This window comes from Ochotona curzoniae, unplaced genomic scaffold (assembly GCF_017591425.1).
Source record: "Ochotona curzoniae isolate NIBS_2020 unplaced genomic scaffold, NIBS_Ocur_1.0 scaffold_4953, whole genome shotgun sequence".
NCBI classification, from domain to species: Eukaryota; Metazoa; Chordata; class Mammalia; order Lagomorpha; family Ochotonidae; genus Ochotona; species Ochotona curzoniae.
In genome coordinates this window covers 4521970-4536366 of record NW_024467127.1, presented here as the reverse complement: position 1 = coordinate 4536366, position 14397 = coordinate 4521970, and the positions used below count along the sequence as shown (strand labels likewise).

Genomic DNA, 14397 nt, shown 5'->3' with positions numbered 1-14397 from the left:
AAAGCGTACCTACTATGAGGGGAGAAACCTCTCAGGCTCAGGCAAGCCTGGGACTCACTCACCACTTGGCAGCGGTGGCTGTGGCTAGGGCCCCGGCCTCAAGCATTGAGTCTGACCTGGCTTGGGTACTCCCAATAGCCACCAGGCTGCTGGAAGCTCCCACCACCCAAGCCCTGGTGACTGGCTTTCTGTGTTTGAAGAGATTGGACCTGGGTTGGGAGTTCTAGAGCAGCCCCTCTAGCTAATTTGGGGCAGTTGTCCAACAACAGTATCATCCTACTTGCCAATCAAAACACTGTCTTTGATGGAATTCTTCTGTTTCATCTGGGACTTGTGGAGATGTCCTGAATATTCTGTGTATCAAGATCCTGGAATGGGATGGGGAGGTGGAATTTCATACAACTCCCATGAGGCTTCCTGCCTGTAGCATCACCTACCTCTCAGACCTCCTAAGAGCTCAGCAACTTAGAAGGAGAGCCCTCTCTTCTCCTGGTAACCTGGACTTGATGGGCTGCTGGGGTGCTCATGCTCTGTCTCCTTTCCCCCACCCCTCTCTGTGTGGAGCATCCTCTGTTCGTGTGTATGTGTGTCTGTGTGTTTGCCATCTCATCTTGAAGGTGAAACTCTATCACCTTGTGCGTGTGCTGAATTGCTGGGGTCCATGTGATGGGTGTGGAAGACAGAAAGGTGTGAAGAGTATTGTTCCATTGCAGGCAAGGCCTCAAGGAATTTTCTGCTGTATGTATGTCTCTACAACCACCTGAATGCAGCTCCACCTCCCTTTACATGGACACTGGACAATCCCGTTGAGTATTCTATAATCTATTTAAGCATTGTCTGCCTCTGCAGAGTTAATGTTTACTACCAATGTGAGCTTGGAAGTTGATGTTGCTGATACCATTTTAACCAAAGGGCCTTTTATTATTGCTGCCCCCACTGACAATATGCTAATCAAGGGTGTAAAGTCCCTAGGTGTAGTGGGAATCTATTCTTTCCCTCTTTCCTTGATCTTTAAGTCCTTCCTTCTGTGATGCATTTCCTCCCTTAACTGATTCAAGATTGAGTTGTAGAATGAGGATTGTAGCAGGAATGTGTTACTGATTGATATGCACCGTTTATTGAGAATTTCCTGACCACAGGGTCAGGATGGATAACATCCTGCTTTAAGGTGAAACAAACGGCAGAATTATCCTTAGAAACACCCACTTGACTATGACGTAAAAAGTCTGAGCCAGGGTTTGACTGCTTCTGTACAAATAAAGAGGACAGCTTTCCCGTATTGTCCATGATGATCATGATATCGTAGTGGTCCATTCCGTTGCTCCTTACGCCTTGTCCACACACCCTTCTCGAGTTCCGAACTCGGCTGGAGCTGGACTCCGGCACTGAATGCTTCTCCAGGTGCAAGGCAAGAGTGTGGCAAGAACTCAGTAACCCACTCCCTATGAACTGGATTGTCTCACAGATCTGGAGTCCAAGAGCCCACAGAGGTCAGGGAAAGCTGGCTCTGGCCTTTCTCTTTGGGGCGACCAGTACTTGTTCTGTATCCCTCTCCCCACATTGAAGGTCCCTGTGTGTTCAAGTCATCCCCCTCCATGTGAGTCTGCACCCAAAAGCATCATTTGTGTTAGAGGTCCACTGTATGCCTCGCCTTAACTTGTAACCTCTGCGACAACTCCTGCTGTGAGTTTTTGGGAGAGGGACCCATGATTTAGTGCCCGACAGTGATAGCTCACCTCCTGTGTTGACCCGCCTGTGCTGGGGGACCCAGGTATGGGCTCGGACATGACTGTGAATGTGTTCTGTGCAGCTGTGTTTTGCATGAGTAGACTTCAAGAATAGCAAGTCATTCTCCAACGTGCCGGTGGGCCTCATCTGATCAGCCGAAGGGTGACACTACACAAAAACAGACCTCCCTGAGCAAAAAGGACCCTGCAGCTGCCTGCCATGGCTTCAGGCTGTCCCCCCACCCAGCTCTCAGCCTGTGAGGCCACTTTGCATGTCTAGGGCTACCATGCCCCAGAATCCTATAAGCTGACTCCCTCAGATCTGTCCATGGTTCTCTACCTCTGCCTCTTTCTCTCTCCCTCTCTCTCTCCCTCTCTCCCTCTCCTCTGTCTCTCTCCTCTTCTCTCTCTCCTTTTCCTCTCTCCCTCTCTCTCTGCCTCTCCTCTGCCTCTCTCTCTCCCTCTCTCTCTGTCTCTCTCTCTCTCTCCCTCTCTCTTGCTCTCTCCCCTGATTCTATCCACTGGTTCAGTAGTTTTCAACCCAGTCACACAAGAAAAAACAGAGTTGTAGCAACATCAAGGTCTGGGTCTTCCCTCTCACACTTCAACTCAGTGCAATGGGAATCTCCAAGTGTGGGCCTGGACTCCAGGGTCTTCCAGAGTGCTTTAGGAGGCTTGAGTAGGTGGCCAAGGCTGAGAGTCACTGCTCTAGCCTCAGCTCTCCCCATCCCGCCTTTGCAGAAAGATCTATATTTATTTAAAAGGTACAGTTAGAGGGGTTGTGAAGACAGAAAGAGAAGGCAAAAGCTTCCATCTTCTGGTTCAGTCCCCCAGATGACCATGCACTTTATCTGGGTCTCCCCTATGGGTGCAGCAACCCAAGCACTTGGGCCATCTTCAGTTGTTTTTCCCAGGTGCACTAGAAGGGAGCTGGATGGGAAGTAGAGCAGCTGGGACTTGAACCAGTGCCTATATAGGATGCTGATGTCACGGGTGGAGGCTTAACCTGATACATCACAGAACCAGGCCCTTGGTTCATCCCTCCTTGTATGAATGCCCAACAGTTTCAATCAGGGCTTTCTAGAAAGAGCCATATGACTGATGAACACTCGCACACATGCACACGCACACACATCCAACTCTGGTGTGGGAGTTGGATGTTGTGACCAGGAGACCGAGAAGTCGCCAGAGAAGACTGATGGTCACCACCACCTGTCAGCTGGGGGACTAGGACAGTCATCGCTGCTGAGCCCGAGTCCCCAAGCCTCAGAAGACAAGCTAAGGGTAGGATGGCCTATTGAAGCACAAGGCCAGGACCTGCAGCTCCGATGTCCAAGGCCAGGGGAGAGAGAGCCTTCTCCCCGCACCTCTTGCTCCATCTGGGACCCCTGCTAAGTGTGAAGGGTACTCCCCTTCCCCACCCGGGCCCATGGGCTCCCAGGCTGGCCTCTGTGGAGAAGACGGCTATGCCAGCTGAGCAGCCCTCATGGATCCCTTCAGATGCACACCCAGCAGGAAGCATTGCACCTGCCCCAGGACCTCACGGCTAGTGAGGGTCAGCTCAGCATGGATTCGTTCAGCTTCCTCCCCCAAGCAGTCCACTTGGATTTCAAATTGGGACATTTTGCTTACCTACTCCTCACTGACCATCAGTCAGGCCGGGAAGGTCCTGGGGAGGACATAGCCACTGACTCGGTGCAATTCCCGGAGCTCTGGGAGCAGCAGCCCCAGCTGCCAGTGTGTATACCCACTGTGGGCTACACAGAAGACAGTGATCTTCCTGTGACCCTGACCACATCCCCCTCACCCAGGAGGCACACATACATTCAGCAGGTGTCAGGCCAGCTGCCCTCCAAGTGGGCTTTGGGGTCTCAGCTGCATCACCCTTCCCCTTCTGGCCCGAGCCAGGAACTTCTACCTGCTTAGCTGGCTCAGCTAGGAGCTTTCATTTTGTGAGTCTGGCTGATGCAGGCTGTTTCTGAGGTCCTGAGAAAGCCAGCAGCTATTTCATAGCCATATACTTTAATTCTCAGCAGATTAAGGACTCTGCTCTCCCCACCACCCTCCCCACAACACACACACACACACATACACACACTCACACTGTATCAGCGTCAGAGCTTCCCAAAGCTTATGTTTGCTCCCCCAGCCTGAATCGTTTACAGAGTTCATTAAGATTCAGGAATTTATGAAGCATGTGGTATACAGTAGGAGCTCCATAAATACTGCTACTCTCCAGGGCTAGCCAGAGTAAGGACAGGAAGGCAGACAGGACAGCAGGCTGGTGCGTTTGGTACACACCCCCTTTCCTGCAGGCCTGTGGCTGCTCCCCAACAACCCACCCAGAGACCCAGCAACGCGGGACTAGGGAGTGGAGGTCCCAGGCAGCGCCTCCTTTCCCTGGATGTGGCTGTAGATCCAGTCAAGGTAGCGGCTGACCTTGGTGTAGATGCCGTAGTTGTTGAGGTTTCCACAGCCCTCGCCCCAGCTCACCAGGCCCACCAAGAACCAGGTGCCTCGGAAGAAGGCCACCATGGGCCCACCGCTGTCGCCGTCACAGGCGTCGCGCCGGTCCCCAAGGACGCCAGCGCACAGCATGTTCTCGGAGACAGCGTTGCTCATGGCCTCCACGCATGCGTTGTACGGGGCCACTGGGACGTTGATGAAGCTGAGGATGTAGGTGCGATTCCTCTTAGCCTCCTTCTCACGGCTGCTCTGGTAGCCCCAGCCTGTCACCACGGTCTCCTGGCCAGGCTGCGTGAGCTGCCGCTCAGCCAGGCCGCTGTCCGGCAGGCAGATGGGCACGATGTTCTGCGAGAGGGTGGCAGGCTTGGCCAGGCGCAGTAGTGCGATGTCGTTGTCCGTGGTGCTCCGGCTGTAGTTGGGGTGGATAAAGACTTCCTGGATATTCAAGTCCAGTTCCCATCGCTCCTTGAACCGCAGGTCATACTCACCTGCAGGCCGACACAGGACGCTGTCAGAGCTAGCTGCAGACACCTACCCACCCAGCTATGTGTCCCCACCCATGTCCTAGATCCCCAACCGCAGGGACTTTTTCTGCCAGACCAAGTGGCCTTAAAAAAACAATCAGCTAAAGTTCTCGTCTTGCACGCGACTGGATCTCATATGGGCACCAGTTCCTATCCCAGTGGCCCCGTTTCCCATCCAGCTCCCTGCTTGTGGCCTGGGAAAGCAGTCAAGGATGGTCCAAAGCCTTGGGACCCTGCACCCGAATGAGAGACCCAGGAGAACCTCCTGCTCCTGGCTTTGGATCGGCTCAGCTCTGGCCGTCGTGGCCACTTGAGGAGTGAATTAGCAGACGGAAGATCTCTTTCTCTGTGTCTCTCCTCCTCTCTGTATATCTGCCTTTCCAATAAAACTAAATAAATCTTTTTTTTTTTTTTAAAGGAGCATCACGAGGCTTGGATGCAGGACTCACTGGCACGCAATGAGCAAGACAGGCCTGGAATACTGCAGATGCAAGTGGGAGCCACAGCAGGCCTCTGGAAACACTACAAAGGAGAGACAAGCACTCAGGCTGCCGGCCTTAGAGTGGGGCACTGAGGGGACCCAGGCACCACTGCGGAAAGGCAGATCTGGAGCCCAGTCCTGCTGGGCGTGACCCTCCAGCATGGAGGGCTCAGAGTCCTAGCCCCGGCGCATGCTGGCCATTGGCTGTGCTGAAGGTCATGGGAGTGTGAACCTGGTCTTTGTCAGCACACTTTGCCCTTCCTGTTTGCATGGCAGGTTGAGTGAGAGACACCCCCTGACTCCGCCCTCCCCACCCCCACCGGCAACATTGGTGAGGAGCCTTTTTCTGCTCAGAGCTGTCTGGGTGTCTATGATGTCATCTTGAAAGCTGTACAAAATCATCAACTTTAACAGATGGGTTGAGCTTTGAAAGTCTTGGCAGGGCCAGACCCTATTCTGTAGGCCTTAGGCGGACCACCCTTGGTAAGGGACTAGGTTCATGGATCTGGAACCCAGAAGACCAGGAAGGCAGCCAGCAGCCTTTGCAGATACTTACGCACCTGCTGCCCAGCTCCAACCCCGTTGTGGGTTGGCCCTGAAGTCAAGGTCTCATGGATGGCCACACCCCCCCGGGGTTAACTCCAGCCTGCCCCGTGTGAGGGAATGTGTGTGCCCCTCACTGACATGCCTGAGTGCCCAGCTTGAGGGGGTCCCCAGAGGATCCTCCACCTGCAAAAATACTGGGTGTCCCCCAGCTCTAGGCTGAGCAGGGAGAGGATGCTGAGGCCACCTCCTCCTCTTCCAGTGGAAAGTCAGAGATGCCCAACCCCCACACCCTGGGATGCAGGGTTCCCCACACCTGGATAGCCCCCCCACAGGGTCCTGTGCGCACCCAGCCTGACAAAGAGCTTCCTGGAATCCTCCATGCAATGAGCAGCCGTCAGCACCCAGGACGTGTGGATGAGCACCGCCCCGCAGGCCAGCTTCCTCTTGGAATCCAGCAGGATCACCTGGAACGGGGGAGGGAAGCAGATGAGGTGGTCATGGCTCCCAGGGCACAGCTCTTATATACAGGGTCAAGTGCTTTCCTGGGTGTCTGGGCATACTGGGATAGATGGCATTTTCTGGCATTTTTGACTTCTGCGTATTTGACAGTACTGGTCTTATGCCCCAGGGAAGGCTTGTGGCCCGAGCTGCCTTGGGGATCTCTCTTGGACTTCCTTCATCCACTGTCCTTTCAGCCACCCTGACCGATCCCTCTGGCTTGCCCTGTGTGTGGGATCCTCACCCTCCCAAGGTCTGCGAGCTTCCCAAGGCTGGCTGCTCTCTGCGTCCCTCCACCTCACCCCCAGTGCCTGGCAGGGAGTGGGAACAGTTAAGGCCCTGTGCCGAGACTATAGACATATTCAGGGGTCAGCCCTCCCTCCTAGCTCTGTCCCATCGGCAGAGCCTCTACCTAAAACCTTGGCAAGCATGGGGCTGGCACTATGGTGTAGCAGGTTAAATTTACTCTTGTGACACCAGCATCTGATATGTCTGAGCCCAGTTTGAGTCCTGGAGGCTGCACTTCTGATCCCTTCCTGCTAACACCCCTGGGAAAGCAGCAGAGGACTGCCCAAGTGCTTGGGTCCCTGCGCCATTGTTGGAGATGAGAAGGAGTTTCAGGCGCCTAACTCCTGGACCATTTAGGTAATGAACCAGCGGATGCAAGATTGATCTCTCTGTCTCTCTCTCCCCCCCCCCCACTCTTTCCTGTGTAAGTCTGCCTTTCCGATAAAAAAGTAAATATGTTTTTTCTGAAAGGTAGAGTTTCAGAGAGAGTTGGAGAAACAGAAAGAGAGGTCTTCCATCCACTGATTCCCTCCCGGGTGCACCGCAGTGGCTGGGGTTGGGTGTAGCCAGAGCCAGGAGCTTCTTCCAAGTCACCCACATGGGTACAGGAGCCCAAGCACGTGAACCATCTTCTGCTGCTTTCCCAGGTGTATTATCAGGAAACTGGATCAGAAATGAAGCCACCAGGACTTGAACCTGTGCCCATATGGGATGCTGGCACCACAGGTGGCAGCTTTACCTGATGTTCCACGGTTCTGGCCTCTTAACCCCAGCAGACACCATCCTCCTTGCCTCTTCTTGCATGTCTGCTCACGTCCAGCCCACTCTTCCTGGAAACTACCCCCACCCACCACTCCCCACCCCTGGGATGTCCTGATAGGTGACAACTGTTAGGGACAGGCTGTCCCCGTCCCTGCAGCCCAAGCGGGGCACAGGGATCCCGACCCAGCAGAGGACAGAGGCTGCCCCACTTGCCTGCCAGGGGCTGTCACCCCGCCTGGTCTGCTTCCCGTCCACCAGCCGCGGGTCCATGTCCTCCATCTCGTTCGCTTGGTCCGTGTCACGCTTGAAGTTACTGTGCTTCTTCTCCGTTTTCTTCCGGGCTGGCCTCCCACAAGGGAACCTCACTGGACACAGACGGAGGCGGTGAGGGGCCAGCCCGGCACTGCCCTCCCCACTCTGTCCTCCTGCTGCAGGCTGCCTTGCCCCATTGTAGGACTCCTGGGGCACAGGTACTAAGGATGCTCCAGTGACACAGCCCCTGTGGATGGTGTGTCAGCCAACAAAGATCCAAACACCACCCCCTAACGGTGGGAGGCAAATCCAGAAGCATCATTCCAATACACAGGTTGTCCTTTATACCCAGGGCTGCTGAGGGTAATCCCTTGTTAGGAATGTGTCGGGACCGGATGCTGCCCTGTGGGTTAGTGTTAGGGTAAGAGTAGAGGTTAGGGCAAGGATAAGGGTAAGGGTGTGGGGGTAAGGAAGGGGTGAGGGGTTAAGGGTTAAGGATTAGTGTTAGAGTTAGTGCTAGGGTTAGGGATTAGGGCCAGGGTTAGGGTTAGAGTAGAGGCTAGATGTTAGGGTTAGGGTCAGGATTAGCATTGGGGCCTTGTCTCCTTGAGAGCCCTAGGATAGGGTTAGGGTCAGGGTTAGCGTTGGGGCCTGAGCTCCTCAGAGTCGCCTGAGCACGCCAGGGTTAGGGTTAGGTTTGGATTTAGGGTCAGGTTTAGCATTAGGGCGTGGGCTCCTTGGGAGCCCCAGGGAAGCTTGAACACCCCAGGGTTTGGGTTAGGGTTAGAGTCAGTGTTTGTGTTAGGAGCTGGGTTCCTTGGGAACCCCAGGGTAGCCTGAGTATGCCCGGCGGTCTCTGTTGAGAGGACAGAGCACGCCCTGAAGAACTACATAACCATAGGTTGGCCAAGTCAGTCTCCTGCTTTGCTTAACATCAGCCTGAAGGAACTAGACTGGTGGAGCCACAGGAAGGCATGGTGTGGGAGTGCTGAAAAAATACAGAGTCTGCAGAATGACCAACAGCTGACCTTTAGGTCAGTGCTGGACAGTGGCGACTGACTTGGTTGGCTGGCAGACCCTAGCCTCAGCCAGTAGCAGGGTCGGTGGGGAGCGATGCCCACGGGAGCCACCAGTGGTGGCAGTGCAGGTTCAGTTGCAGGGGGAAGGTGTCCGGTGGGGTTGGTGAAGAAAGCCCCATTGCACCCAACGTTCTCCCACCCATGCCAAACAGCCTCCCCAACACAAGGTGAACCTTGTCTGGCGGAGTGCTGCACACTGGCTACCCCTCCGCCCCACCCCGAGGGGCCACACCCAACGATCCAGGCAGCAGGCTTCTCTCGCTCCGGGGTCTCGGTTGCAGCTGCCCGCTATTGCGAAACAAAAGAATTCTCCTCCTCCTCCCACCCTAGTAGAAGAAATGAAATGAAACGTTGGGGATTGCCCCTGAAAAAAGAACACGAAGACCACAGGATGGGAAATAGTAAGGACAGCAACCCTAGAAGGATGGGAGGACGCAGAGCATGCAGGAAGATGATCGGAGACATCGGCAAAGGGGCTGGCGCTGTGGGTTAGCAGGTGCGAGGCATAACGTCGTCGGAAAGCGGCGGAGGATGGCCCAAGACTTCAGGCCTCTGCACTCACGTGAGAGCCAGAAGCAGCTCCTGACTTTTGGCTTTGGAAGGGTTCAGCTGCAGTCCTTACAGCCAATTTGGAAGGTGAGATCAGTAGGTGGAAGATCTTTCTGTCTATCCCTCTCTGTAATCTTTTTTTTTTAAGTCATTAAAATGGGTCTCCAGGAGTAGAATATGTGACAGATAGTCCACCAAGGCACCTGACAACGTTCTGACTTCTGAAACTTTCTGCTCGTGTGCAAGAACACTTCAGTTTGTGCAAGGTGGAATCAAAAGAGGCCCGTTGGGTATTTTGGGGGGAAAGCAGTTTTACATAATACATATCGTCAGCGAATTTTCCGAAGCACCCCCTCCCCTTCTATAGTGACTTTTAAAATGTATTCAAAGGCACTGGCCTCGGAACACAGTAGGTTAAATAGCTACTTGCCAGCAGTCCCCTGCTCGCCCGCCCGGGGAAGCAGCAGAAGATAGCCCGAGCCCTCGGGCCCTGCCCCTCTGTGGGAGACCTGGATGGAGCCCCTTGCTCCTGGAGGCTGTTGCTCTTCCAGGACAGAACCGGTGAGTGTAAGATGCCTCTCTCTTAGAGGGTCGGATTTCCCGCGGGCGCTGGGCGCTCACCGGTCGGCTCACACTCCAGGTGGTCCTCCGCCAACCTGTAGCCCGGCGCGCAGGTGCAGCGGCGACCGGCCGCCTCCTCCAGGCAGTAGTGTGCACAGCCGCCGTTGTTCACGGAGCAGTTGGAGTAGCTCGCCTCTGTGCCAGACAACGGGGAGACCGCGGCCAGAACCGGCGGTGGCGCGGCGTCCTGGTCCCGCCGTCCGCCCGCCGACCCCGCACAGCCCACCCCGCGCCCAGCCTACCCTGCTGGCAGAAGCGGCCCTCCCAGCCGCCGATGCAGTGGCAGCTGAAGCCGCCGATGCTGTCGGTGCAGTTGCCGTGCCCGCAGCACAGGCTGTCGCACAAGTGCTCCGGGGGCAGGGCCTCGCACTGGTCGCCATCTGCCAGACAGTGAGAGACGTTTGCGTGCATCCAGTACTCTCCTTTCCTGACAATAGCATAGAGACCCCGCGGGAAGCGCCCAGCCCGGGGGCTCAGCAGAGTTGCGGTAAAGGAGAGAACACTCACCGACGTACGTGGACCAAAAGATCAGCTGTGGAGAGAGGGGCGCCGTCAGTGGCCGTCTGTGTGCGTGCGCAGGGGAGCTCAACCTCCCGGGGTGGCCCCGGTGCGAGAGGGGAGGGCAAGGGGCTTCAGACAAACAGGGCATCCGGCCTCTAGGAGCTGGTGTTCCTCCTGCGCCTTGCCTCACTCTTTCCCCTTGCAATGAGGAGGGTCCATTGCTCTCTGCACTTAACAGTTTCAAATCCTCCCCATGCCGTCTGTACTGGCTTTCGGGGGCGGTGGGCCCCATCTCCAGCAGTCTGTCTCTCGCTGCTGAGACTTAGGTCACAGGTTCAGAAAGCTTAAGACCAGTTTGTGTTTCCGGCCAAGTCCCGGCTGCTGCACCTGCTGCAGGCTCTGAGCTCAGATTTTTCTCCCTGAGGTCTTGATCTGAGGAGGTACAGAGTGACGGCGTGAGGACAGACACGGCGGCTGGGGGCTGGGGGGACGGGCAGTGTGTGTCCCAGTCACACACACACTCTGGCCTGCAGGTGCACGGGTCAGAGCGGAGATGGGGGCTTTTGGCCATATGGAGAGGGGGAGCGAGAGAGAAAGTAGTGGCGCCTGCAGGTGCACGGAGCTGAGCTGCCTGCAGGGGGGCCTTGTGGGAATCCCAGCCTGGGCATGGCACGGGCCCACGCTCCCTGCTCCCTCGTTCCTGAAGCTCACTGCTGAATTCTGCCTCTGAGCGTCACGCGGGTCTCAATAGGGACCCCAGGACCAGTGTCAGTCCGGTACCCTCAGTGAGGAGCAGGTGCGAGTGGGTGGTCAGCCACCCGGCCCGCTAAGGCTCATTCCCTGGTGTTCACTGGGGACGGGGATTACCGTGTCATCCACATTCCCGAAGATCTCCTTGGCCTCCTCGAAATCGCACACCTCCTCCCGGCACTCCCGCTCCATGTTGCTGGGCCGCAGCTCTTCCAGAAAGGTGTTGGCGCGTTTGCGCAGCCGCAGCACCTGGTGGGCGTGCTCGCTGCTCGAGAACACCACGTCTGGTTTGGGAAGGACAGCGGGGATGTGGGGGTTCACTGTGCTGGAGGGGGCTGTGTGGGGGCCTAGGCAGTGAGTGGAGGTGAGGATAGGAGGTGAGAGCGCAGGGAGGGATGGAGGCCTTGACCGGTTCCCCCACATAGAGAGAACCTCTGCTCTGCTCCTGCCCAAGAAGACGATGGCCACACCAGGGCAGGAGCCTTGACTGTTCCAGGACAAGAGCTCTCTTAGAACCCCAACTTGACCTCTGTGTGACTTTGAGCAGGTATCTTTACCTCCCTGAACCTCAGTTTATTCATCCAAAAAGTGGGGAGGAGACCAACATGTAAAGAGGATGCTACAGTGTCCGGGGCAGAAGTGAGCTCCCAGAGACAAATGCCAGGGGTGGCTGTGGACACTTCAAGGGGTCCCATGTCCTCCCGGGAAGCTGATGCAGCTTCGTCCTCACAGGCCCAGGGCACTCAGTTGCCTTGGGCAGGCCTAGGACTCGCCAATCAATCCAGCCAGTCTTGCTGGCCCGGGGAGCAGGGCAGGTGCCAGTGAGGGCCTGGGGAAGGGCATTGGAGCTTAGGTGCTGGGAGTGCGGTTTCTCTTACCCGGAGGAGCCGGTATGCCAGAAGTGCCCCAGATGGCCATGAGCAGTAGGAGGCCTGCAAGCTGCCACATTCTGGAGTTGCTGGCACCTGTCTGAGGAGGACACCTGAGCTCCTGGCAGTGCCTGCTCCACCCCATCCCACCCCCCAGCCGCTGCTCTCCTTCCTGGGGCACTGGCCGAAGCTGGTGCTGTGGCTGCTGGCGCACTGAGAGCCAGCCACGGCCTGAACCAGCAGGAAGGGCAGAGGGAGTAGCAGCCCATATGAGCACCAGTTCATATCTGACTGTTCCACTTTCCATCCAGCTCCCTGCTTATGGCCTGGAAAAGCAGTAGAGGATGGCCTTGGGACCCTGCACCCACATGGGAGACCTGGAAGAAGCTCCTGGCTCCTCGCTTTGGATCAGCTCAGCTCCGGCCATTGCAGTCATTTGGGGAGTGAAGAGATGAATGCAAGATCTCTTTCTCTCTCCCGCCCTCCCTGCCTTTTCCCCCTCCTACCCCCCGCCCCCGTGCCTTCCCAATTAAAAAAAAAAAAAAAAAAGATTGTCATCTATAATTCACAGAAGGAAATGAGCATAGGTGGAAGTAAGTTACTTATTAAAAATCCACGGGCAGGAGGTGACAAGACCTGGGACTCCAGTCTAGGTCTGCATGGCTGCAGGCTGGGACCTTCACTCCTGGAGGGTCCCCAGAAAGCCACAGACGCAGCCTTGCAGCCTGGACACCCCCAGCCCTCCGCCGGGGTGCTGTGGCATTTGTTTAAACCAGACACCCCAGATATAAAGGTACAGGCGGGATGGGGAGAAGGAGGGTTCTGGAATGACCCTGGAGACCCTCAGCCAACTTTCACCAACCCTGAAGTCTGGCATGGCAAAGGGCCCCTTGGGAGGTTGGCAGCTGGGCCGGGGATCGCCAGCTTGTGCCTCGGCCTGGCTGGCAGCAGGGCCCGCATGCTCCTTGACTACAGATACCTCCAAGGACCCAGGCTGCAGAACCCACCCTCCTCACGGCTCAGCTCCCCTTACCCTTCCGCACCCCTCCTTACACCTGCCCTCCCAGACCTGCCTGGAGCGGGACTTACAGTGGCGCATCCAGGAGACACGGCAGCTTCGCCCTCCTGCCGCCATGACAGTCTGGGGCCTTGGTTAATCCATAACTCTGCATGTTTGCTTGGCCCCTGGGGCTGAGGCCTCGATCCGCACAGATAAACAAACAAGCAGTGTGAATCCTCCAGGATTCTGGCTCCAGAGAGCTGGGCTGCGCCACAGAGACCCTTCCCACTGGAAAGCATCTTTAGTGCAGAGATGGGCTCATGTAGCCTGGGAGTGGCTGGATCAGGTTGGGAGCGTTGTCCTGGTTCTGCAGAGGGGGGACAACTGGTGTGTGTATTATTTATTTATATATAATATTATAAATAATACAATAATATAAATAATATAATTATTATATATAATTAATAATATATAATATATATTATTATATATATTATTATTCTATTATTATATATAGTATTATATATTATTATATATATAATACTATATATATTATAATAATATATATAATATAAGTTATATATATATAAATAACAGAGTTACAACTGCTGGTTCTCTCCCCCAAATGGCCGTAATGACCAGGAGATAGGCCAGTCTGAAGCCAGGAGCCCATAGCTTCTTTCAGGTCTTGCACATGGATGGTAGGAGTCTTGCACTTGGGCCATTTCTACTGCCTTCCCAAGCGTGTTAGCAGGGGGCTGGATCAGGAGCAGAGCAGCTAGGGTTTCAGACAACCCACATACGGGATGCCAGTGCTGCTGGTGACTTAATGCGCTGTGCCACAGCACCGACCCCAGAGGGGAATGTTCTTTGCAGACACATTGTAGGTGGTCCTTCATTAGTGCTACAGGGGACCATGGCAGGGTTCATCAAAGTTAGGAGCATACCAAGCTTAGCTTGCATCTATTTGATGTGCCGCTGAAAGGAAAACCATGAGCCTAGCATGGTGGCATAGCAACCTAATCCTACACCTGCAGTGCCAGCATCCCATACGGGCACCAGTTAGTGCCCCAGCCATTGCACTTCCCATCCAGTTCCCTTCTTATGGCCTGGGAGAACAATGAAGGATGACCTGAGTGCTTGGGCTCCTGTACCCATGTGGGAGACCAGGACAAAGCTCCTGGCTTCTGGCTTCAGACAAGCTTCAGCTTTGACTCTTGCTGCCATTTGGGGAGTGACCCAGTGGACAGAAGAGCTCTCACTTTTTCTCCTCTCTATGTAAAACCTGCTTTTCAAATAAAAAAATAAACCATTTTTTTTTTTTAAAAAAGGAAAACCAGGCATTGACAACTTTGCAGTGACAGTGGTACCCTCAGCTGGCTCTGGCTCAGACCCTCATCCAGCTGTGCGCAGCTGTTAGAAGAACTTTCCGGATGATGCGTCCACCTGGTGTGACTCACCAGCTCCACGGGCTGGCAGGTGGT

The 14397-nt window shown here is 55.2% G+C and overlaps 1 protein-coding gene across 1 annotated transcript; it reads right to left on the bottom strand.

The window, feature by feature from the left end:
• Window positions 1-4091: 4091 nt before the first annotated feature.
• Window positions 4092-13048, bottom strand: PROC (protein C, inactivator of coagulation factors Va and VIIIa). Its single transcript, XM_040971202.1, has 9 exons — window positions 13003-13048; window positions 11923-12009; window positions 11162-11328; window positions 10301-10325; window positions 10036-10173; window positions 9794-9928; window positions 7506-7657; window positions 6091-6208; window positions 4092-4681 (listed from the first exon to the last, which is right to left on the bottom strand). The coding sequence occupies exons 1-9, from the start codon at window positions 13046-13048 to the stop codon at window positions 4092-4094; spliced, it is 1458 nt and encodes a 485-aa protein (XP_040827136.1).
• Window positions 13049-14397: the final 1349 nt, after the last annotated feature.

Coding starts and splice junctions, on each gene's coding strand:
- PROC (XM_040971202.1), bottom strand. CDS start 13,048: ATGGCGGCAGGAGGGCGAAGCTGCCGTGTCTCCTGGATGCGCCACT. Junction 11,329..11,922: donor TGGCATACCGGCTCCTCCGG/GTAAGAGAAACC, acceptor TTCCCAAACCAG/ACGTGGTGTTCTCGAGCAGC. Junction 6,209..7,505: donor GGGGTGACAGCCCCTGGCAG/GCAAGTGGGGCA, acceptor CCCCCGTTCCAG/GTGATCCTGCTGGATTCCAA.